Source organism: Bombus terrestris, chromosome 4 (assembly GCF_910591885.1).
Source record: "Bombus terrestris chromosome 4, iyBomTerr1.2, whole genome shotgun sequence".
Classification (NCBI taxonomy): Eukaryota; Metazoa; Arthropoda; class Insecta; order Hymenoptera; family Apidae; genus Bombus; species Bombus terrestris.
In genome coordinates, this window is record NC_063272.1 from 16,438,290 (window position 1) to 16,464,204 (window position 25,915).

At 35.1% G+C, this 25,915-nt stretch overlaps 1 protein-coding gene across 1 annotated transcript in view; it reads left to right on the forward strand.

The window, feature by feature from the left end:
• The window catches only part of LOC100645439, a 707,019-nt gene that overhangs the window by 626,950 nt on the left and 54,154 nt on the right, over window positions 1–25,915 (forward strand). Inside the window, exon 5 of the mRNA XM_048405181.1 lies at window positions 12,585–12,719. Within this exon, the coding sequence (XP_048261138.1) occupies window positions 12,585–12,719 (135 nt within the window). The remainder of the gene's footprint in view (window positions 1–12,584; window positions 12,720–25,915) is intronic.

Genomic DNA, 25,915 nt, shown 5'->3' on the forward strand with positions numbered 1-25,915 from the left:
TTCTGGCAGAGGCGACCGGGTGAAATTTATGCGAACGATCCGAGTCAGGCCTGGGTTACCATTATAACGCCGAGGGGCATGCAATTTTGAAGGCAATTTAACTTGAACCGCAACAGCAAGCGTGAGCTATGGGCAAATGTTTACCATGAAAATCGTTATAGTCGTTTCTGGAAGCTCTTGCCTTGAAAGCTCAGCCCTTCTCGATGCCCCGATTTTCATATTTTATTCAGTTCATAGTCATCTTGCACGAGTGGTCCGTCTGTCGAGATTATTTGTCTTTTTCCATTGAACTTCGTATGCAGTAGCAGCTGTCAAGGTAGATAGCGATGTTGATCTCTCGGGTTAGCAAGGTCTTATGGCGTAGTTTGTGTAATATGTTAATTAAGATCTTGATAAGGTGAGCTCCCGGTCGTTGGCACGTTAAGGGTTGTTGCGTGGTCGGCTTCGAAGACGGGGTGATTAAGACGTGTAAGCTGATTTATGGCTGACGTTTAGTCTTTGTAGATGACTTAATCGCGGAAAGGAATACAAGTGAAAGTGCGATTAGAAATTTATTACAGTAGTTACGTATTTTTTACTTTCACTAGCATGTTCTCATCCCTACATTTTACTCCTCATTTTTCTCGTTCCTCTTGTTGTTTTTGCACTCAGACCAACGAGAATGTAGATCATAACGGATATTTCAGTTCAGTTAGGAAGTTCATTTTAGCTGCGACACAACCGCTGCTCGCCATGAGGGTGAAAACGACCGCGAGGAAAAACACGAGGAGAAGCGCGAGACGGCGAAATGTGCGATGAAAATAGCGCGTTCCTGGAAATTGCGATCCTACAGTGAACAGCAACAGAAGGAGGAAAATTATGATTACGATGAGCGATGTTTCTCAACGTAGATTCCTTGGCTGATTTCTGCGAAACTCGATGCACGTGTTGAATATGCAGCAATTTGTGATGTAATTCGTTATTGGTGTTTCAGAATAATCATGAAAGGTATCACTGGTGGAGGTTTTTTTTTTTAGTTACGTCACTATAAGTTAATGGGTTATGCAATTAGTTATACATTGTCATTAAACATAAGTATTAGATATAAATAATTATTAGCGATACTCAATGGAAATCAAATTGTGTCTTGGAATTTTTGAAAGGATTGGTTTTGATAATAAAAATATAAATTTTGTTATATAAGTAGAAATTACATAAACTCTTCTATAAATTATATTCCATATTATTCTCAACTTTTCATCTCTTTTCAATAAACTTAGACATTATATTATTAAACAAATTCCAAATATTGAACAAGAGACTTTCTACAAAAATCAATGTTCGATTAACGCTTATTATTCTTCCTAAAAAGTTTCGTCATAAATCACATTCCACCGAAAGCAACAAACTCGAACAAAGAAATCTTTTCACTGAATTAACCATCAGCCAACACATTATCACACGATTCAATTATTCACACACGATAGACACGAAAAAAGGGAAGAAGAAAAAGAAGCAATGAAAAAAACTCGGCATTTGTTTCACGGTTCGTCGAGGACACAAAATTTCTTAACAATCTTAACGCCTCGTCGAGCGTTGGTTCGTACGTTTTACAGGTAATTAAACTTTCGTAGTTTGGGCAAGATGGCCGTGCCACCGGTCGCTGTTCTCTTTAGCGAGAAGCTTGATCCTTCTTCGTTTAAACTAGCTAGTGACTACCTGTGTTTATCGATGAACGAAAGCCAAGATCGTTTGTATTAACGCTTTTGGCATTAAGTTTCATTATCGATCCAGAAAGGATCGATCTCAAAGTCGTGACCTTTCTCGTCTAGCTCGGCTAGTAACCTGGAATATCGTAACTTAACACGCGGACGTCGAGCGGACGGATTAAAGAGGATTTCTTCGTTCTCTTGGCTGGTGTCTCCTTCGTGAAATTTTATTCCATTTTCAAGAGAACCTGGAACTTTTGTTCCGTATCGAGAAGCTGCAGTTTTATTCGCCCGGCACCACGACCATATTTTATACTCGTGAATCGACTTTGCTAAAAGATCTTAATGAGAATCTGCTGGAATTGCGAGGTAGATCTTCCTGGTGACTGATTTTCTTCTATCTGGGAAAGAATGAAGAGGACATCTCATCTGAAATTTTGGAATTTTAATTTATTTCATGAAGAATTTAAAGAACGATGCAAAGTAAAACGTTGGAGTTTTGTACTGATTTTCTCACACATGATAAAACATTGAAAGAAACATAATTACAGATTTACAGTGAAGGTTGATGAATACTGAAGTTACTACATATAATGACGGATACAAGACAGTTTAATATCGATACACTATGAATTTTAGTAGTCTTTGTACTAAATATTTCTTACCATTTTGATAATAGTCTCCTATTCTCCTATATATTTTATTTAGTCGTTGCTCTTATTAAACATAGATCCATTTCATAAAATTATGATGTCTTCTTACGCTTCTTATTTTATAAACTTTCGTTTGTCCACTATATATGAAAACACTGTTATATATATTGTACGAATGCAAAGTCATGGTCGTTTATTTACTTCATTGATAATTTAAACCAATTTACCAATTAATCACATTTTATATGAAACCAGAAGGTGTTCCAATATTTATAAACTACAGTATACATATGTCTTCGTGAAGAAAAGTTCGTAACGCTGGAAGTAAGAAAAGAGAAGATCAACGACTGTAATGATTGATCACTTTCCACCCCTTTGTGTTTCATCTTTAATTCCTTTCGTGAGGCGAAAGTCACGAGCTGTAATTATGAATCTCATTAAAATTCATAACGCGATACAGAAAGTCATTAGCCTTAAGCGTCTGTCGTGCGATGAAACGTTTTCAAGCCACTCTATGGCGATCAAGCAGCACTCCAAGAAAAATAATTTCAGCCTTCCAAGTTCGCCGTGTCACGATGGTTCGTGTTGTTAATAATAATTCCCTCGAGTGTGGCAGCTGCGGAAGAAACATTGAAAATATTAAGGAGAATCAGTCGCACGAGCAACCTGCGTGAACCGACTATAGTTTCGCCTGTAGTAGATACTAGCAAATACTTGTTCAATCGTTAAGAACAATACACCTGAGGTGTAGGACGTGAAGTATTAATTTAACAGTACGTTTATTAATATTATTAGCGCGTGTTGCCTGGGCCTCTTTGTCCCGAACTTTTTTCGTTTCTCTTTTTTACGGGATACCGAGGTCCCCGGAAAACGAAGTTTTCTTCCGTGGTAGGGAAACAGATTATTTTTTGCGCTCTTCCATAAGTCCCAGGCTTCGGACGTTTCGCGGGCCATGTGACCAACACGTGCGCTTCAATCTTGGAATTTTCTTCACGGTCTTGTGCCGCTACACACCTAAATTACGTAGAAATTATAAAAATTCCAACCATTGATGCGACTAAAGTACAAAATCTGTATCAATGACATGAAAATAGAAAGTATATAAAGCAAGTACGTAATTTCATAAAAAATCATTCAAATTCATCGCTATTTAAACCTACAACTCGAAGATGATATCCCGCTGGGGGTAACTATTCACATGTTATTTAGCAAGAAAGTTAGAAAAATTTACCAAATGTCCAGCTGGACAAATTGCAAAGTACAAATTAAATAATAAAAAAAATTTTAACCTACAAAATTTCCATGAAATATTAAGAACTAATTTTGCTCACTCTGATAGTTGTATCAATAATTACTAAATTACCTAAGAATTATTGAAATTTTAATTCCTAAATTACAAATACCGATGCAATACTATTTCATTATTACGATATTACTATTCAACGTCGTATTATTCTTCCACTTCCGCTTACACTTTGCTAGTCACGTGTATTATACTATTACATCTCACTCCGCGAAACACTAACAAACGTAAACTTTCAAAGGAACTCTTCGAAACATCGCCAAAGTTTCCATCAAACGCAAGTCTTGAATAATCGAAGCGCCGGAAACGATTGCACAAAACGTCAATTTGCATCGATCGCTATAGAAGAGGGTGTTCGCGGTACCGCACGCTCCATAAAATCCCATTTGAAGGAATATGGTATCCATGGCGTCCGCTTGAAAGGCCGAATAAATATGTTCACGGCGATTTAATCTTTCGAACGGCAAAGACCCTTCCGTTTTCCTTTCGTCGCGGCTCTTTCCACATTTCTGCCTCGTGTCTTTCTCCCGCCTCTCCGACAGGAAGTTTCGCAAAAACGAGTTACCTGCTCTTTTAGGCTGCACTTTGCAGTGTTCGTCTGAAGAGAATTCAGTCTCCACGAGGAATTCTTGGCTATGCGGCAACCCGTCCTACACCCGTGTCACTCTTTGCTTTTACCGCGTTTGATAAAGACGAATCGCTGCACGAGAGAACCAAAGACACGCGCAACGATAAAGGCGGATGGAGAACGTTCGTGTCGAAGGTGGACGAAAGTTACCAAGCGATTCGATCAGAAAACTCGAAGGCTACAGCGTTCTCGAAGATCGATTAACAGTTCGGTTCTGTTACGAAGTTTAACGTGGCACGGAATTTGCTATTCCTGCCACGCAGAGAGTTAATGGTGTTACGGAGGTTGATGGCGAATAACAAGAATGCAAATTTGCCTAATGTTTTGTGGATGTAGATGCAATTTTGTTTTTCAGGTAATTTCTTATCTCCTTTCCCTTATTATCATGGAATTGGTGTGACTACGTATTTAGAATAGAATTTACTGTGACTGTCATTAGAAGGTAATCGAGCTATTCATGAATCATGCCGATTAATTTTGTAAATTTAAACAATGTGCGTTAAATGTTACAATTTTCTAAGAATTTCGAAGTTGATTTAGATCGAAACAACGTTTCTTCCCCTATTCATCTATAGGTCAAAGATCGTTGCTAATCATAAAATTAAAATAGTTTTCTTTCATATTTCGTTGAATATGAAACTTCCCTCTCTGTTCGCGGATAAAAATAAAACTCTTTAACAAGTCTCCTTATCCTCGATTCCTTTTGCACGGTATGTTTTTATACGCCACAATGTAAATTTCAGTCTTTTTTATATGACCATCATTCTTCCTCGTTCTTAGAAACGTCGATCATCAAATTTATGAGATTTTTCGTCGAACATACGTGGCTGTATCTCGTATCTTGGGACTCGATCAGGAAATTGAGAGGATTTGCTGCGAGGCAGACGAACTTTCGTCCATTGTGCTCTTTGGAACGTATTAGGTTCGCGTATGCATACACGTGCGCTAGACTACCCGAAGTATAATCTCGCAAGGAGTGTATTCTCCACTTATCGAAAAGCCATAACTTGGAAACGATCGCGTCGCCGAGATCCAATCTGCAAACGTACGTAATCGTGTACAGGGAGCCACGAAAGCGCGGCCGGAAATAATGGATCTTCGTCAGCGAGAAATTCGAAGATCGACTCCCCGACGAGACGCTGATCGGGTCGTCCCGCTTGTTTAAATGATGTTTAACGACGTCGTTACAGAGGCGTTTTAAAAAACAAGAATATCGAGAGGTGTTAATGTTCCTCGCGTACATCGGGTTCATAACCGTAGACATGGGTATCGTCCTCGAGAGTGAAAATTGAAAATAACTTGAAACTTTTAATTTAGGTATTCGCTATTCTTATTTATTCGCTGTTTGGTATTTCAATTATGAGAAAAAATAGTTGCAGTTTCTTTTATGACTTTTTATAGAAATTTGTAGGGATTTCGGAGGTTGATTTTTTAATTCAAAACACGAAGTACAGGTATTTTTTCATGGTGCATTAATGAGTACTTTTTTTACTGTAAGCTTAAACATAGATCGTGCAAAAATTAGTATGATATCTGCGATGGTATTGACTGAATAATAAACGTTAGATAGTATAATAGAAATATTCAAATACTTCTTTGAGCTGTTGCAGAATAAGTCTCAGCTTCTGTCAATTCTCCATTAGGCATAATTATTGGAAATTATATTTCAAGAAATTAAAAACGTTTTTAATATTCCATGGTATTTTAGGGGGTTTGAAGTGTAAAACATATCGCATACTCAGCATAGATGAGTTGCAAACGGAGTGAACTTTTGCGAGGGCATAGTTGGCGCAATAATTAAAACAGGTGTTGCGAGTGCGGCGAAAAGAAGCAGCTCGCGACACGCGGAAACGCGCCCGAGTTATTGGCCAAAATATTCTCGTTCCCGATTTCCGAAAATAAGAAACACGCGAACTGTCTCATAGAAGCATCAGCCGGCTGAATTTCAGCTATGATGCCGTAGTACGTTGATGCAACGTTAGAGATCGCAGAGGAAACGTTTCGTCGTCAGAGCGAAACAGTGTTTTCTCCAATTTTATAGAAAATGATAATTAATAGTTAGAAACATAAGAAGGGAATTATAAATGCATAAGTATAACGACTGTGATCTTGTTTCAAACGTAACGAGATAAAATCAGGAATTTTAGTTCTACTAATATTTAGAGATAGTAATATTGCATTAATTTTTCGATCAGTCTTCCAACACTTCTATTAAAAACATGATTACTTTATCATAAAAATAAACGGAAATAAAACATCCAGAATTACTTGTATAATAATCTTAAATTTAGAAAAAAGCACGCTAGTTTTGTATTTCCTTAATACCCCAACTTCCTCCATTCAAACGATCTTACCGATACTCGATCATCGACTCCAGTTTCCTTCTAGATCGCTCCATCATCGTATAAATGAAACTATCTCGAACGACCTTCCACTATCAACTTCCTCGAGGAAAAACAAAGAGGAAGAAATATCCGACAGGTAGGGTTGCCTGTACTTTTTTTACTCGCGACCGATAAAAGATACCAGAGGTGGATGGAGCGTGGAATAAAGGGAGCGGCGGAGGGGGAAGATCGTCAATAAAGAGCGATAGTAAAGTGGCGAACGTCACTTAAAGGGTCTTCAAGCCTCTATTACTTCGAGAGAGAAGCACTCTATGCTATTACCAATACACGAAATAAAAGCTGAGAGAGTGGGGTACGAAGCGTAGAACGGGGTGAGTAGCAGGAATGGGTGGCCTCGAGGTTGCACCCAGGCCTCGCTTTCGTTACCGACACTCTCTTGCTACTTCTCGCGTACCGATTCCCTCTCTGTTTCGTTTCCTTCCACTTGTTCGAGCCTTGTTCTTCTCTATCGACCTGGCAACTCCTCTTTTCCACGTACAAAGTGCTATTCGATCGGCCGCGATCCATTAAGGAAGGCCAAATATCGCTTTATCGACTCGCGACCTCCATTCTTGAAAGCGTTTTTAATGGAACCGAGCCCCGTCATCGTGGTCGTCGTCGTTGTCGTCGTCGTTCTGGCGTCTTTCGCGTCTCCTCTTCGAACCATTCAACGTTACCTCCGGTGTGTTGCTTCGACTGCTATTGATTTTATGATTACCGTGAACGATCACGCGTACCATGCGTCCTCGATTTTAGGAAACGGAGAACGATAGCAATTAAATCCGCGTTTCTAGCCGCGTTTTCACGAGGGTAATTTGAGGCTGAATGACCGGGTCCGGATGCTTCTACGATGAGAGACGCTAATGGATTGGTCTCTACGTGATTCTTGATTTCGTAATTACGTTCTTTTTCTTCCTTTTTAATTACACACCTTTGTTCGCTGGATTGAAAAGCTACGTGAAGGGTCCAGATTCGTGCTTCTGCAGTTTCATGTTTAGGTGGTTTTATAAACTGGGTCAAATCAAGTAATATTATCTTAATTATTTTATAAAATTCTTTGCATAATGTATAAGATAAATATTTCATGAATATTTTATACAAAAAGCAAATTAATTTATTTATCATCCCATGAAGTAAATTATTCGTTTTATTTCGATAGAAGTAACAAAAAATAGTTCAATAAACATAGAAGAAAGAAATAGCTAAATTAAAAGGAAATAATATTTTAAAAACGTATTCGAAAAATTCGAAGAATGAATATCGTTTTCCTTGGAAAAAGAATTTGTATATTTTTCATTTAAGTTCCGAGTACACCTATTTGTTAAAAATTTCCACTACTTCTTTTTCAGTCTTCCTTTTTATGAATACATAACATGGCTCAGTAAATGGCAAACTGGTTGTACTTCATGGAACCGTGATTAAAGAAATTTCGCGTGTAGGTATGGAATAAAATGAATGTGACAGTACTGATACGAAACGTCATGTTGAACTACGTACTGATTGGTAGGTACGTCTATTCTTCCTTTTCAGGTCGAAGCAGAAACTCTTTCCATTTTCTATGCAGTTGATCGATATTGCAGTTTTCACAGAAGATATATTAACAATTTCACCGTCATGTACGTGTCGGCCACTGAATAAAACGAATGCTCGATTAAATTTCCTGTTTCATTTTTCAGTTGTTAGGAGTTCTGTTTCAATCAGATTCAACGGATATCCATTTCGCAATCTGATCTTAACCAATATCATTTCTCTTACGTATTTATTTCACTGAATTGTTAGTGAGAGTGTCCTAAAACAAGTATCGTACACCTAAAATTTAATCAATTTTTTAAAAATATGAAAATTTGCAATTTAAAATTTATATATATTTAAAGAAAATCATGTTGCATAAGATACAAGTGCAGATGGGAACAAATTTGACATTTCAGTATTTTCTGACAAAATTGTAATTGTATTTCTATCATAGGCTAAATTGCAATTATAATTAATTAAAAATACCATCGACTAAAATTGTATTCCATAAATAACACAACACTCTGTGCTTGTTTTTAGTATATCCAACTAGGTTGTAATATATCTAAAAACTCACTGTATAATACTACCACACCGTTTCTAGCAAATTTCTAGCAAAACTTGCATATACAATGTGATTTGAGGGGAATAACGGTTCTTCGATTTTTAGTTTCAAATATCCGGACTCCGATCATTTTTATTTCACAAACAATTGAACTCTATATATAAATGTCTACGTCCCAGATACAATATCTTCACATTTATGGTATTCACATCTTTCACCCCTCACTATACCCTCTATTCTCATTCTTTTCCTTACCCTCATTTATCAGCGCTATTACCACCTAATTTCACGCAAATCATTCAGAATAATATAGAGTACAATAACCACGTTCTCATTCCGATTGATTTCATTGTTTCTCCCCACAGAGGGAGCAGACGTTTAAAAAACGATCAATCTTCCTTGCGCAACAATATATTCGTCGACGAAGAATGAAAAAAGATTGATGTAATTAAGAAGTCAGTTACCGTTAACGTCACGCTTTGTCGTACCGCGATTATGTTTAATTTTTACTTATTCTCTGGAATTAAGCGATCGATCGATATTAAAGCTAGGATATGGAAAAGTTCCCCTTGATGAGAGATCTAACGAGCGTATCATAATCCTTCGTTAAAAGGCTGCCGTCATTAAACCGTGATATTGCGTGCAAAATGTCGTGGCATTTCATACCATCCTCTTAATTGTGGGCCATTCTCGTACCTCCTTAAAAACCATTGATTGGATCGCACAGAAATCATGAACACGGCTTTTTAGAGTTCGGTAGTTGTTAATCGTTTTTAGATCTCCCAAGTGAAGGAGGTAATATGAGAATTGCTTTATATTCCTCTGAATTTTTTATGTGGGTATTATTGAGTTGTTGGAAAAGTCCGTAGGATATTTATTACGGATTTTTATGAAACGAAATTTTGCAACAAATATTGCTTTTAATAGGAGATTAAAGAAAATTAAGGAGTACCATAGAAAATTTGTTAACAGAATAGGTTTTTTTTCTTTTTATTTTGATAAATCGTATATATCCAAGAAATTTTAAATCGTAGCTGTAATGTTTGCCTCTGTGAATATAGTATATTTTTCTGTCGAATTCATTGTTCGGAAAACCAACTAATATTTACTGTGTATTATATTTTATTTGATGTTATACATGTGATAATACTTGTAATGTAATACTTGTGTTTCCGCATTTATTGCATTTTGAGCGATGTCATTATTGGAAAAGTTTAACTCGTACAATTAAGCGTCTCAGATAACTGATAATGCACTATATCTAAACAACAAAGTGCTATTAAAATGCTTCATTCGCAGACACGGGATATTCCCCAAACATTACACGAAAATTTATAGTAAATAGATAAATGTATTCGCAGTTTACAATATAACTGAAGTTAAAGTTATAAATGATCCGCAGTTATCTATATTACGTTTATTAAAGCGAAGTAATTTGTTTGTAAAATGTAATTTATATTATCTTTTAACATGGTAAAAACTTATGATAGTAACAAATGTTCGTGCCTCCAATGCACGATCTGTATACATTACAAATTTAGTTTAATAAATTACATATACGTCTACTGCACATTACATTTACGTATGTGTAGTTGTACGTTGTACGTGCAATTATAGAAAGTTGCATTAAAATGTTTGTTCGGCGTTTCTATATTTTTATAATAGTTCTATATGGATAATAATCAGTCGCTTTCTTCTCTTTTATATTTTATTAAAATCAGAAATAACATCGATAAAATATTTTGAAATAATCATATTCAATCATACTTTTATTTCTTTTTTCTCTTATTTCTTTCCTAAATATACAATTTATCGTGCATTAAATAAAATTTTCTTCCATGAATATGTACATTTAATCTATGTATTATTGAAATCGATGAGATACACTTTGATAATGGAATGGGTTCGTATATTCATAGAAACTAGCGCCAGACAATTCTGCTTTTAGTCTAATGACATCGGACAGCATTGTTCCGTAGTTAAAATGCGTTAAAGCAATATATTATACTAATAGTTCTCGCAGTCTACAAATACGATACTATTTTCTTTACATTTACATATTATAATAATTTCTCTAATAATTTCCAAAGAATAATATAACGTATAAAGTAAACTATAAATTAAATAATTAATTTCGTACCTCGTATCTTATATTACTAATAAATTTATTCGTTTATTTATAGTAATTTATTAAAATAATACAAATTGGAATAAGAGCTCAAATTAATCACCGTTATATTGTTTAACTTCAAAGTACTTTATTTTAATTCGTATTCTATGAATTATCTCATAAAAATAATAAATGAAATTCAATGTGTAAAATATAAAATACAAATTAAAATTATTATAGATACTTTCATGTTATGTAATTTCTTTAAAGCATCATTAAACTTTAGCCAAATCGCAATTTTTAAAAATAATCAAATAAATTCGAAGTACTATCATTGTGTACAACGTTCTTCCGCTATAAAGAAATAAGAACGTGCAAACACGTTCAACGAAATTTCCCTTTACGACCATCTTTGCCCCATCTAATCCATCTCATAAAAGCTGTTCGCTCGCTACGGAAGAAGGCGAGAAAGCTGGAGCCAGAAATACACGGCGAAAACAGTTCGAGAAAAGGTTTCCCGGATGAAAGAAACGAACGGGTGAAAGGGGTAAAATCGAGACAAGATTTTAGCGCAGATTCTGCTAAGGAAACGGGGCGAACAAATAGCACGGTGGCTCGCTTGGCCGCGTTTCTTTCTCCTCCTGTAATTTACAACTTTAAATTGCGCCACTATATCGTCGTAATTTTTGCATACCGTCTTATTTTGGATCTCTGGTTTTCTGTTACCGCTTATAAATCCTCTTGTAGGGAAATTAACGAATAACAACCATCGAGGGTTTAAAGAGAACGCAAATACGGAAAAAAGGATAGTTAAATTTTTTAGCCAAAGATACTAGGTACGTAGAAAGAATTGTATATTTCTTGTGCCAATAATTAATTTAATCTCATCTCTGAGTCTTCTGTCGGACGTATTTATTTTTCTTACTGAAATTTCTTTAAGTTTACATCAAGATGCTCTAATTACTTTCAATAAGATGTTAGTCAAAATACTAATCGTCATGGATTTTAAAAATAATTTCAATATATTACAACTATTACAAATGTGTACATATATTCGTACATCATCTCGATTGTTTCAAACTTCGAGATTTAGGGATAAGTTGTGGGATAATTAATTACTTGAAGAACGACGATCCGTGATTTTACAAAAATAGTTTTAATAAAGAATTTATGGGAAACATTGTAACTAAAAGTATGAATAGTGTGTTTTGTACCTACCCATTTTCGTTGCTTTAATACAAATACATTTTGACAGCTATTCCATTTTATTTATATTTGATTGCAAGCAACGAAGATTGATTTTCTGCGAATGCAACTGCAGGCGGATTCCATTAGAGATGTATAGATCGTTCGAGGGTGAAAGATGAGAAATGAAGCAAGGAAATGGGAATAAAGTGCAGTGGTTTCGTTTATTGTTCTGTTACAAATTGTTCAAGTAAATCACACTTGTAATTCAAATAGCGCAGCAATAACTTTATCTTCTTGAATTTTACCTCGTTTTATTTCATTAAAATGACTGATTTTATTTACATTTTATTAATAAATTCATATATCCAGTGTTTCGCGTAAAACAATTTATTTAATTTAATACTTGATAACTTTGTTGATATCAAAATGAAAATTAAAAATCGTGTTCCTTTCTGTAAAAAGAACGATTCGATAAGAATCGTATAAAAAGCTGTTTATAGCGCGACTAATGTGTCTCAATAAATTATTTCAATACTATTTCTCTGTTTTCCAGAGCTTGCCACAAACACCAGCTGGCGGTGTTGGTGGAAAAGGAAGCGGAAGTGCTGGCGCCGGTTCTGGTATGGTCAATGGTTCTGGTGCCGATCATCAAGATATTCGTGACGGTGCTGCCATAAATACAGAACACGTGAGTAATTCCATTCTCCGAGTTTTTTGTCAATTAAAAATTATATAAGTTGCGAGAAGTAACTCGTTATTTTATCATTTGTTACTTATTCTATATGAAATCTGAAATTTTTGTCATTAATATAGACTGTAACGAAAAATAAAGGAAATAAAGAATAGGAAGGGTGACAAGAACGAAAATAGAAGCGTGTTTTCTCCGTTGATTAATCGGTAAAGGACTTCCACCTAGTCTATATTTTAACTTTAATAGAATAATTGAGATCAGAAGACGTGCTCGTATATTATTCTTCCCATTTTCGTTTAAAGATATTTCTTCTTTTTATTGTCTGCGTCAAAGCGAGTGCATTAAGGACCAAAGTCAACGCAACATCGAATCATGTGAAATTTCTTGTCGGTCGTTTCATGATTGAAATCTATTGAAAAGAATTTCTAGATGTAGCTCGGCATATTTTTATTCACTGCTTTTTCTTTCGTTTAGATCCTGCAATTTTGTGAAATTTGAAACAGTTTTATAAATAAAGAAAATATAATATAAATAAAAAGTTTTTATAAATATTTCATACCACTAATGCTTTCATTCGTTTTACAACCCCAACTTGCGTAATGAGCTTCTATAATGTGTCTATTAATCTAATACACTTTTAGCGATTTGACAAAATTACAAAATTGACGTCTTTCTTCTTGGGTTCTACACACCATTTCATTGCTTGGTTCTTAAAAAGTTAAGCACTGTATTGTTCAGTTTGACTTAGTTACTCGAGTAGATACGTCAAAAACGTTCGAACGGTTTAGACACGTAAGAGAATCGTCTCGTAAAAATGTAGTCGCGCTTTCAAGCGTCACGGGACGTGGCGATACCCGGGGAAAAAGCTCGACGAGTTCTTGGCCGAGTGGGCAAGAACAAATCGGCCGTTCGCTCGGCAATGATTGCCGTTACTATTCTTCGAAAACTTCCTTAAAAGTACCTCGACGAGGAAAGTTTCGCAGTGAAAGCAACAAAGTGAGTCATTCAGCGTGCCGGCGGGCATTGTTTGCTTTCTTTCGCCTTATTTCGCGGCCACCTTTATATCGTCCAGATACTCAGGTTCCACAGAAAAATAAGGGAAAAAGCTATTGGCGTATAGTGGCTGAACGCTCGGGGAAATTTTCCCAATCGTTCGCCGGAGAAGTAACTTGTAACGATTCACTGCCTCCGTTAATCGATAACGAGTTTGCAAGGAGCAGGAGGGTTGCTACGTGCGTTTCGATATTACTTGATGTACGATGTTTGTAGTTCCTACTAGGTTTCAAATTAAGTTAATTTTATGTTAATTGAGGAATTAGGAAGATGTAGGTAAATGAAAATAGTAATGGATGTATTTTGCTTAATTTGGAAATTTATTTCATTTCTTGGTATTTGTCTGTTATACATGTATGATGGTCACGTATATTTTTCATTTTTCATGTCGTAGAAATTTAACACGATATCAAACAATTTAAATCTAAAACTTCGTATCGTACCAAGGATATTAACGAATAAAACGATTCAAAGTATATAAAAAAGTATATAAAGTATATTTTGTACGTATTTCTAGCGTTACTTCAACAAAAAAAAAAAAATAAAACGTGTCTTAGTAATTGTAATATAAAAATTTGTAGCACCAGAGAACCATGGCTAATAAGATATAATGCATCTTTTAATCCATCTAATTACATCCACCACGTAACAAGTATCATCCAGACACGGAAATCTCTAACAATTTAAATAAATCTTCCTGTCTTTTAACGCTAAAAAATAGTCAAAGAATACATCCTCATAAATGGCACCACAAACCACCAAAAAATTTTAAAAATAATGCAGAAAAATTTCTTAAATTCAACTCCGTAGTTTCATAGTTGCCATAGTTGTAGCGTTTAAAGTGGCTGAAGTTTCTTATTATCCGCATGCTCATATCGCGTGCAGATTTGATCGTTGCGGTGGAAGCTAATCCGCAGGCCATCGATTCCATCAACAGAATTAAAAAGAAAAAAAAAAAAAAAGAAAAAAACGAAAGATAGTTGGGAAGACAGTTTAATCGGAAATCGGTTGGACGTAGTTCGGGAATCCAGGAATTAAGCGATTACTTGCGAAGTTAACCATTGTTTCAGCCAGTCCATCAATCGGGTGCCACCTAACCACCCCTTTGTGCAATTTCCACCCTCCCATGCGCGGCACCTCGTCCGACCCACCCACTCGATTTTCGCACGTTGATCCATTCGCACGGAATTAAAACCTTTATCTACGTTTCTCCGCCTGCTTTGTCGAGGTTTGACCGGCGAAAACGGACGTGCACGAGAGACTGGTCGAGGAATGGAATGGAAAGGGTGGAGCCTCTAGTTCGAGAGCTCGATGCTCATGGAACGGTTGCCGGAATCGTTTATTTCGAACAGCTACGCGCTCCACGCTGATAAGCAACGTCAATTTTTGTGTCGTCTCGCTGTGGACGCTATCGTCTGCTTCTTTTTTTTTCTTTTTAATTGAGATTCTGCCTCTGCCACCCTCCTTTTTCTTGTCTTTGTAAGAAGAAAGTGAGATATTAACGCTATAATTAGACTGTGGATTTTTAGGCATCTGCGCTGTTTACAGCTATTATTTAAAAGTATTTCTCCATACTATTTGTATTTGCATTCATATACTAACTAGGTCCGAGTAATGAGATTCCCGCTTGAATTTTTCTATTATTTTTGTTTCCTGACAAATATTAATTCGATTAATAACGGTACTCGTTGAACACTATTTTAATTATTTGATATTTCTCTTATCATACTAATTATTCGTATTAAGAATTCTATATTCTATATACTTAACAATTGCTGTATTCTACTGATAAGAATATTTCCTAGTGTTAAAGATAATTTTCATTTTTAACGTTGCTGTTCAATTTATTCTATTTCAGTTTCCTCTTAACTTTCATCATTTATCTCTTCTACAGACTTTACAGTGCATTTGTCTATCCTATTATTCGTTCCAGTTCTGTGGCAATCTGTTTGCACCATGTCCTAATTTCTTTCTTTCAAATTATTCCACTTTTATCTTTTGGTTTTCTCTTTGCCACATTTTTTCATTTCTTCGCATTAAAAAATCTTATTCTATTAAACTTTCCATTTTTATTATAATCGTATTAAAAACGTACCTCTTTTAAAATATTTTTTATTATAATTCTTTCATTGACAATTTTAATTCGCTTTCTCTTCCATTTGACTTTTTTTTGTCTACCTTCCTTTTACTTTAGTCCACTGTTTTCAACCAAACCTGACGTTTTGCTCTAGCCTTTCTCTTTTTATCCCTTTTTTCTAATGGCGGATAGTTTTTTGCAATTTTCGACGATGTGCTATCGATTTACATGAGACTGCAGAATGATGGCTCGCCTCCGTCGATTCCCACATTGGTTATATGGATTCTCTAATCGAAAACCGAGATAGGGGCAGAGGAAAATGAGAAGGGCTGCAGCCGAATATTTCATCTTCGTTGAGAGACGAGAGCTTTCAAGTCATTGTACCTTCGCGGTAATATTTTGGACGACTTTCGTCGAACGGATAGCTTGATTCACTAGAAAAATTGTCCAAATCAATATCAATATTCGTTGAAATCCACCGTAGGCATTTTAGGCATTCGTGTAGTAATATTTCAGGTCTGAGAATTGTATATAGATTTAATACTTATATTTTTGAAGCTATCGGTTATTCTCTTCTTCGATTATTTTATATTAAAATTTATATGAAAAATATATTAAAATACATTTAATATTTCATATTAAAATTCATGTAACCTCCATATTATATTAACAACTATACGTAATTATGAAAGTAATTATAAAATATGTTTGAATGATCTTGTTCTATAACGAACCTAAACGATTGAGATGTAAATGTCTAAACATTATACAATCAGCATTATCATGTTTATTTGGAAGAGAAGTCGCGATAAATAAATTGCATTTTTCGCATTTTAATTCTCTAAATAATTTCGTTTTTCGTAAATAAGCTTATCGTTCTGTGGATTTACTAATTAAAGCGTAGCGAACGCGATAATTCGATAATTCTGCCAACGGAGGAACTGAATCGCGTCGACTTAACCGTATCTACCGTAGGAGTTTGCTACGTTTCGGCTTATCTGAGTAGGCCAGTTAGCCGGAAACCATGCTGACTATGAAGTTGCACCGTACTCGCCCCTCTCTGTGTTAAACACGCTAGGTAATTCCTGAATAAGTGAACTCCTGAAAATACTTACCTTTCACGGGCTGATGATTGTACGATGAATTTCTCCGCACTCGCGTATACCGATATATAAATCGATATATCCATAAGCAAATCTCATGATCGTTGTACGTGATCGTCCTGGAAATGAGATAATACTGACTTGCTGCGTTTGTTAAACGATAGATTCATCGACTGATATATATATATAGCTCTTTATCATATTCATGATTCATTCAAACAATTAAATTTGTTTCACTCGAATATTAAAACTATGTATGTTTATATAATTGATATAGATTGGTTATGGTTAATTCATTATTTATTTTCTAGGGCTTTAACAGTTCTAATTAAGCATTAATAGTGAATATATAATTACTCGGTTTTTGGTGCAGAATTATGTATAAAATAGAAATGTTGAATATTTAATATATATGTAAGTGAAATTGTTCTTGAAGATTAATTATTGAGCATTTTAGAAAGAATTAAGCGAAGAACTATTCACAAACAATAGAAAGACAAGTGTTGATTAATAATCTATTGGAGAAGAATTGTTTGCCGTTTCTGACTAGTTCATCTTCGTTCAGTATTCTTAAACTCAGATTAATTTTGTACAAATCAAATTATCACATAATCTCGTTTATTTTTCCCCAAATATTTAAAACCTTTTCAATTTTGATTTACAAAATATTCAGAATTATATTAGAATTTTATTTAAAAATATGAATTATACCTTACTTGAAACAAATGTATTAATCGTTTATCTTAAAAATGAAAAGTACGGTCATCTTTGGTCCATATAAATTTCCATTCCGGACAATTCGACATAATTCGCCGCTTATCCGCGTCAATGGATATTCGAACGTACAAAGGAATGAAATGTCAAAGAGTTAACGCGGCTAACGAATATCCATTTAGTCGCATTTCGGACAATTATCCGCGAGCGTAGGGAGATTTTTAAACGAGAATATCGCGTTCTGGAGGGCGTCCGTTTCGAAAGTGGTCTGAGCAGCGAGCAGTCCGGAAAATTAGTCGGCGACATTCACCGGGACCGGAAGTAGCAAACGACGACGGCTGTGGCTCCGCTCTGGCTCTGAGCACATACACATCCGTTGGTGTTTTATTTTTCGCCCGTTGTTTTTTCGTGCACCACCGGCTGAACAGAGGGAAAAAAACTAATTCCGTAATTGCGATTCAAATTTCTTTCGAACAACCTCGCAATGCCGTCCTCTCCCCTTTCCCTCCATTTTCCACGCGTTTCCTGGGTCTTTAGAACGAAGAACAACTTTTGTTTTCCTACCTCTCTGTATTTTCCTGCTCCTTTTCCCTTTTTCTTTCTTTTTTTAATTCTTGCTTTCACGGAAGCTGCGGTACCCTCCCCCCCTTCGTCTTCGTGTAATTCCAGTCTTATTTATTTCCTTCGAGAAAAATTTTCTGCGTTTTCTCCCAATATACTTTCCTTTCCTTTCACTTACATTCCATCCTTTCTTTCGTTTCATACTTGACTTACGTTGGATTTTCCTTGTCTTTGTTCTCTTACGTATTTCCGACCCACCCCTGGTTTTGTTTTTATACCTTGTTATTTTAATAGACTGGTTACAGACTTCCATCGTTGTCTCATTAATCTAGTTTTTAAAGTATCCATTGCTATACTTCTTCTCGCGACATTTTCTCGCCGTGCGAATGCACAAGGTTTGATTTAGTCTATCGTTATTAGATAAAACTATATTCACTAATAAGTATATGTTTATGAAGAACAGAAACCAACGCAGGAGAACGAAATTTTTGTAAAATTTATAACTATCGATTTAATTAACTTTGACAAGTATTAAATTGTCTGCAAGATCAAATATAATATATTATGTATATACGTTGGAGCTAATATTCTTTGATATAATAGTGTTAGGAATAAGGTTTAACGTAGAAAGTGACTAAAAAATATAAAAATTCGATATAGCACGTTTACATGGTAATATCATATAAATATCATATAATATCGTAAAAGATCGTATGATATCGATTAAAATCAAGCAATTTTACAAAATTGATAAATCCCATTTTTTAAAGGAATCTAAAAGCAATAAAAATTGCTAAAAAAAGGAAAACTTATACAAAATTTCGAAAGATATTCCGTTTTTCAATTTTCTGCAAATTATATTTCCTCCGTCTATCTTTTTGCTGTGCAACGTTCTTCTCGCTTCGAGTCGTTCTTCCATTTCCTCCAATGCGGACATGCTCTTTTGCCGTTTTTTTTTTTTCAACCCCCGTTCCGAACGTTCTTTTTCTTTCGTCTTCATTTCATCTCCTTTGAACCACGCTCTAATTCCTCCCAATGTTCCCTTTTGACGAGTCGTCGTTTCTCAGGATGCATTCAATGCACACTATCGTTGGCCGACTTCCGTTTCGTCGATGTACAAACCAGTCCTTGTTGTTTCATTTTTAGACCATGAAATTGTGGCCTAATATAGTATCAGGCTGATAATTAATCGAACGCTTTCTCGTGTAACCTTTGTCGATTAAAATCTATTAATTATCGATTTTGGTTAAGATAATAAAAGCAACTTTGTTACAATTAATAAAAATAAGTATACTTTGTCTACACATGCAAGTAGTAGATATTTTATCTATCTGTCCGGAGAAAAATATTAAATGGGATTGGTAGTATGATTCAAGAACTTTTCATCTCCTATTCGTCTGGAAAAATTTTAGTTGGAACATATAATCTATATAATTGTTAGATTCAAGAAAAGATTGTCCAAGGAAGATTATATTTTATATCTTTTTTTTTACAATTCTTATACAGTTTGATTCAATAATGTGCATTAAAAAATATTTGGAATTATCAAAAATTAGATTTGAATATTGGGAGCAGGTAAACTTATTAAAAAAGTCTGATGTTACATCACTCTTAAGAAACTAAACAAAGAACTAATTGTAAATATTTAATCATAAAAAGAAAACAAATAATTCAAGAACAACGAAATTTTCTAATCGCTAAACATGAGGATAAATCTTATTATGTTTGACATTTATTGCTAAGAAATAGTCTTACTTTCAAATTAACTGCTTTAACTTTTATACTGCTTCCGTTCAATGTCGTCTTCCATATCTCCCATTTGGCCGTACTTCTGCAGAACAGGAAATGAAAAACGCAGCGATGGAACGAAGACAGGCAGTTAAATTAAAGTCTGATTAACGGACTGTCTTAGAGACTGTGCATTCTAGTTTTTCAACTCGTAAAGACGAGTTATTCCGCGTCAAATCGGTCGACTTGTCTCACAAACGCGCCAGCTCATTCGAGCTTTTCACGGAATTTTCATCTCATTTCCGGCGCACGACATCGTAAAAAGCGTACAAAAAAATAAGACGCTTAATAGAACTCTTTTTTACCAAAGTTATGAACTATGTTCGAGCATGAACGTAATTCATTTTATTTAATGTTTAACGTCCATTATATCAGGAAAAACTTCTCGTATTTGAATAGGAAATTATTATCGAGCTCCATTTTTTGGAAATATCATACCAGGGGAAGATTTAAATATAAGAAAATATAAGAAAAACAAGAAAAAATAATTGAGGGAATATTTATGAAGTATTCGTATCCTTCAATGTTGAATATATTCAATAGACAATAAAAATACACAATAAAAACAACTTGAAATATATTTTAATATTCTGGTATAGATAAGACACAATAATTGTAAACCTTAGAAAAATATTGTTATTTTCAATGAACGTTTAAGTTTCCTTTATCGTTAAACGATAAAAGTATTTATGTAAATAATGCGTCAATTACTTTGAACAAAGATACACATGTGTGCTGCAGCGTGTACGCAAATATTCCCATTGAAAATCAATTGAAAAGAGCTTACTACAAAACGGTATTGAATAATGATCGATTCGATTAAACGATAATTACGCAAACCGAACCGTGAACCATTTCCCATTCCACATTCAAGTGTTAGCGCGAAACATAAATACAGTTATACGATTGCAATATTTAATACCTGCCCGGAGCAAGTTTCAAACAAGCAGAAACATCCTAATTGCTCGCTGCATCATGTAAAATTAAATTCTTATTCGTTGATATTGAATCGAGGTTAAAGCAAAATTTCAAAAGAAAATATCCGGAGCAAAAAATGGAAAAATCGAGATTGTTTCATTGTGTAAACTATAAATAAATTTGTAATCTGTTGAAGTAATTACTTCAAGAAAATCTCTATACCTTTTTTTGTGTACCCGTGACCTGGATACCGCTGTTACGAAGAAAATAGAATTTAGTGAAGCAAAAAAGAATTAAAAACAAGAAGAGGTTCGTATTATTGTGCCCTTGATTATAAATGTTGAATATATTGAGTTACAAGGTCTAGAAATAAAAGAGCTATAAGCAGATTGTGATTGCTGTTTCTTGTAGTCTTCAGCTATAATTACATACTAAGTATTGAACTTTTTTTGGTAATATCCTTTGCTGTAAGTGTATGAACGTGCTGTGGATCAGTGTACATTATACTTGTACTTTTACTTATTTCAATATATTTTTTTTCTATTACAAATTCACCCACTCGTTCCTCTATCAGTCAACCTCAACATAATCGGAACTTCTCATCAAAATACGTGAAAAATTGGCAAAAAGTGGGGATAATTTTTGGTATAAATAAATTTGTAATAAATATCATATATTAATAACAAGAAAATCATATTTATTGCATTTCAAATATTTGACATTTTTACACAAAATCTATCTGGGAAAGTAAGGAATCGGAAACTCGGAACAACTTGCTAAGAAATTTTTTATCGAACCACCTTATCGAAATGTACGGGAAGTTTGTTAGTCCTGAATAAGTACATGAGTAACATACGTAATTTGAGTTGGCGGAACTTCGCTATGAGCAGACTTAGGCGCGCTGATTTGCATCGATTTTTCAATTTTCCGCGGTCACATCTGCCGTATTTCCATAATTCGTATTTATACGAGCAGAATATCTCGTCTGCGCGTTTTCTCCCGGCATGTTTCTCGTTTCACTTTGGTACAAGCAGTAAGAGGCTATCCTTTATATCGTCTTTCCGCGAGTTTCCGCGGAAGCGTACGAGAAAGCACAGAAAGTTACAATTTCGCGTTCAATCTGCAACTCGCGCTGTTTACACGCGCGCCGTGCTTATGAAGTGGGACGTTAACTTAGAACGTCATGTTGCCTTGATTCTTCATGTGCCAGTTTACCGTTACTTCTGAAAGTTATTCATCGATTTTTTATTGTCGTTCTGAAGTTTATTTCAATTTATAAAATATATCTTTTATAAACATCTTATTGCTTAATCATCGTATTTTAAATATTTAACGTGCTGTCATTTGCACAAAGGTTAAAGACATCCTTAACTCAAGCTCCTCGCATAATCCAATTAATTTCAACGAGGACAAAGTTACACATTTCTCGTCTTCATCGCACAAATATAAAAGTTTACCAGCAAGGGACGCGTTTACCTCGATGAAAAAGGAAATGATTTACATTTTTTCCTGCCCGCCCTCTTTCTATGCATTTTAATCGCATTCCGCGACATTTAAAAGCAAAAGGAGAGTAAGTATGGCCGAACATGAGAGGATTGGAAGTTGGTAGACGCACGATGTAACAACGAAAGAGTGTTGAACGTTTTATTAAGCCGGATGTATAGAAACCACCGCACGAAAGGGTCGAGGGTTTGGAAAGAGTGGGAAAGCATGCTGTTAGCGCGGTGCAATGAAATGAATAGAAAAGAAAGGAAGACTCAACGTGGTATAACAAAGGATCCAGCCAGCGTGGCTCTGAATTTGCCCTTCTGAACCTCTCCCACCATTGTTTACCCCCATTTTCCTCGCCCATTGCTCGCTATTTTCTTTTTTCTTCTGTCTCTCTCTCTCTCTCTCTCTCTTTCTTTTTCGGTCTGACTCTATGTCTTCGTCGTGCATAATGTAGAAAGCGTTGGAAAATGCTCACCAGTTCCGTGTCCGTTTTTGCCCCTGGTGAATTCAAAGGCGATCGCGGGTCCATTTTATTAAAACGCTAACGCTAAATATTAAACAGCGACGACTTCGCCGTGTTACATTGTATTGCACTGGGAGTAAAGGTTAAGTAGAACGTAAATTTTATTCTACGAATTGCTGTTTAGAGAGGAGGGGATGTACAGAGGGTGGTTCGTAATTCGTGGCACAAATGGGATCAAGGAAATTATATGACTGGAAGCGAAACTTAAATTGGAAGTTTCATTTTTGAGAAAATCGGGTTTGAAAACCTGGCAAGTACACGCGTAATTGATCAATTTCCGATTGGACAAGAGTGGATCGGACGGAGAATATTCGACATATGCGAAAGTTGAAACGAGTCAGAAAATTTGTCAAGTAAACGCGTGCTGGACTAATTTTTTATTTAAAACTCTAGTTTCTACTTTTGCCTATTGGAAAACTAAATAAATCCACGTAAACCTGACGGGGTTTTAAACTTAATTTTCTTTCGAAAATGAAGCCGGCTTTTTGTCAATCTTGAATGTAGCTTTATTTTGATAAGTTTTATTCTTTGAGATGTTTTCAAAAATATTTTCTACTTTCTTTATTTTCTTCGTATAGACGACAATTTTTACGATGACTTCCGAATATGCTTTGATGTTTTATTTTATAGAACACAAGAGCAGTCTTTTTTTTTAATATTGCTACCTATGATATTTTTAATTTTGTTTAATTTTTTAATGACAATTTTAATTTTAATTTTCTTGCGTACAAGCAACTTTACGTAACTTTATAAATTAAATGTAATTGAAAAATGTCCCGAATATTTCTATGGTCTTTGAAGTTGAATAAGATTGAAGTTGAAGCATAGTGAGTTAAGAACACTTTACGTACGAGACAATTTGATTACAAACGTGTGGCACTTTGTAATAAACGAAGTTATAATTAAACTGTTAAATGCTTGATGTTTTTCACATAGGAAGTTCGCTGAGATTTCGTAATTTATATTCTTGTTAAAGAAGTTCGGCGAATATCAAGGTAAATTACGCGTTAACAATTTTTAATCGTTCGAACTCACCGGCTCCCCCCAGAGTTTAATTAAAGAATAAATAACTTTTCACTCTGGTTCTCACGTAAATTAATTGCAACAACGGTTAATTAAACACGGTCTCTTGACGAGTGGTCCCTTTTACCTTACTAGGAGATTAAGCGCGGTTGTTGATTATTTTCTTCGCCACCGTGCCATTTTCCTTTACTTCTTGTAACTTAAGCCTCTCAGAATGCTAAATTACTTTAACAGTGGTATCTGAAATATTCAATTTGTAAGGCACATTCAGTTACATTTCATTTATAGGAAAATATTTCTGCTTCAAGCAGTTACGTAGAAGTTTCATCGGTTGATAAGAAACTCCTACAATTAGAGTTATACAATTTTACGTCTGAATAAATATACCGAAATAATTCTTAAATATATTACATAACATAGAACAATTAGGATACTTGAAAACGTAAAACAATTCGACAACAGGAAGTTAATCTGATTCTCTGTTCAACGTATCATAAAGACCTAGGTATTACGAGGAAATTGCAAACAAATATTTACGCTAAATTCTCCTTCCTACATTCAAAGTCTACCGCCAGATATTTCCTATCAAGAAATAATTAAAATGAAAGCTATTTTTTGAAAAGACACGTGAAACAAGCGAAAGAAGAAACCTTCATCCATGCTAAAAGTTCGAACATTAACATTTCCCAAAAACCGTTGTGAATGTATCAAATTACCATGAAAATACTATCTGAACTGGTTATTTTGAACATCCTAATAGTTCTAGTGATAATAAATGATCGTTATAATATTTGAGAATATATAGAAGTAACAAATGAAATTGTAGTTTGAAGAATGCTGCAACATACTACTAATAAAAACGGTACAAGTTTTATCCAAACGTCAGTCCTTCATCAGGATTCCAACTACGTAGCTGCTAGCCTTCGCAGCTATCGTTGGTAGAGCGATAAGATGGACGTTTAAAATTCCATTAAGTTGCTGCAAAGAAAGTACGATAAGATTAGTGGACAAAGGGCCCGGCACATGATCCTGGACGAAATTTTCCTAGTCGCGCTATCGCTATCCAGCTCGTAAACTGCAATCTCTGGCCGGCGTCGTTTCGTATTTTCCAGCGTCGCTGCTGGAAAATTTGTTATCGTGATCACTTGCACCCTCGTTCCATCCAATTTCGCCGGAATAGAAGCACGGCTGACCTCCTTGAAATGAAAGGGACGCCCATCGCGAGCGATTCGTGTCGCTATACTATCGCTGAAATCGCGAACATACACGGCTTTACAATCCTTACATCTGGCAGTTACGTCACGCTGATATAATGACGCGACAGAAGTGGCAAACTCGGTAACTCTACGGCATATCGCAAGTGCCGTAGACTAAGCAGTTTTGTTACAAATGCAGTTAATATAAATCAACGTCGTTAGTATGTAAAATATAGAATCTTAGGGTGGCTATTAAAAGCTATCGCTCAGAGTTTAGTTTATTTTTATTATCGTTTTTAATTTTCCAGCTTGTACTTCCATTTTAATTAACTGTTCGTTTTAAGCATCCAATTCGTTTTGTCGTGGTGTAACTTACACATCGGCAAATATATCAATTTGTAATTTATTACGAGTTAATTCCAGAGAAGTAATTTGACATGTCAATTCTATTAAATTAGAATAAAATTTGCTAAAGTACTATGTACGACGATTTATGTGGAATTACGAGAAATGAGTAGCTAATGAATCATTGAACGTCTGAGAACTTGGACAGTCCTCTTAGGACCTCGCACACATCTTGATAACTGCGAGGTTATCAAAGTAATAGCGCAGGTCAACGGAGAGACCTGTCCCACGGGAAAGGAAACCTCGTGTCTACGAATTACTCCTGTCATGGATTTACGACTCATCTATCGTGACTAAATGCGCAGGCACTAGGTTTCAGAAGTTCATATAGTTCGTAAAAA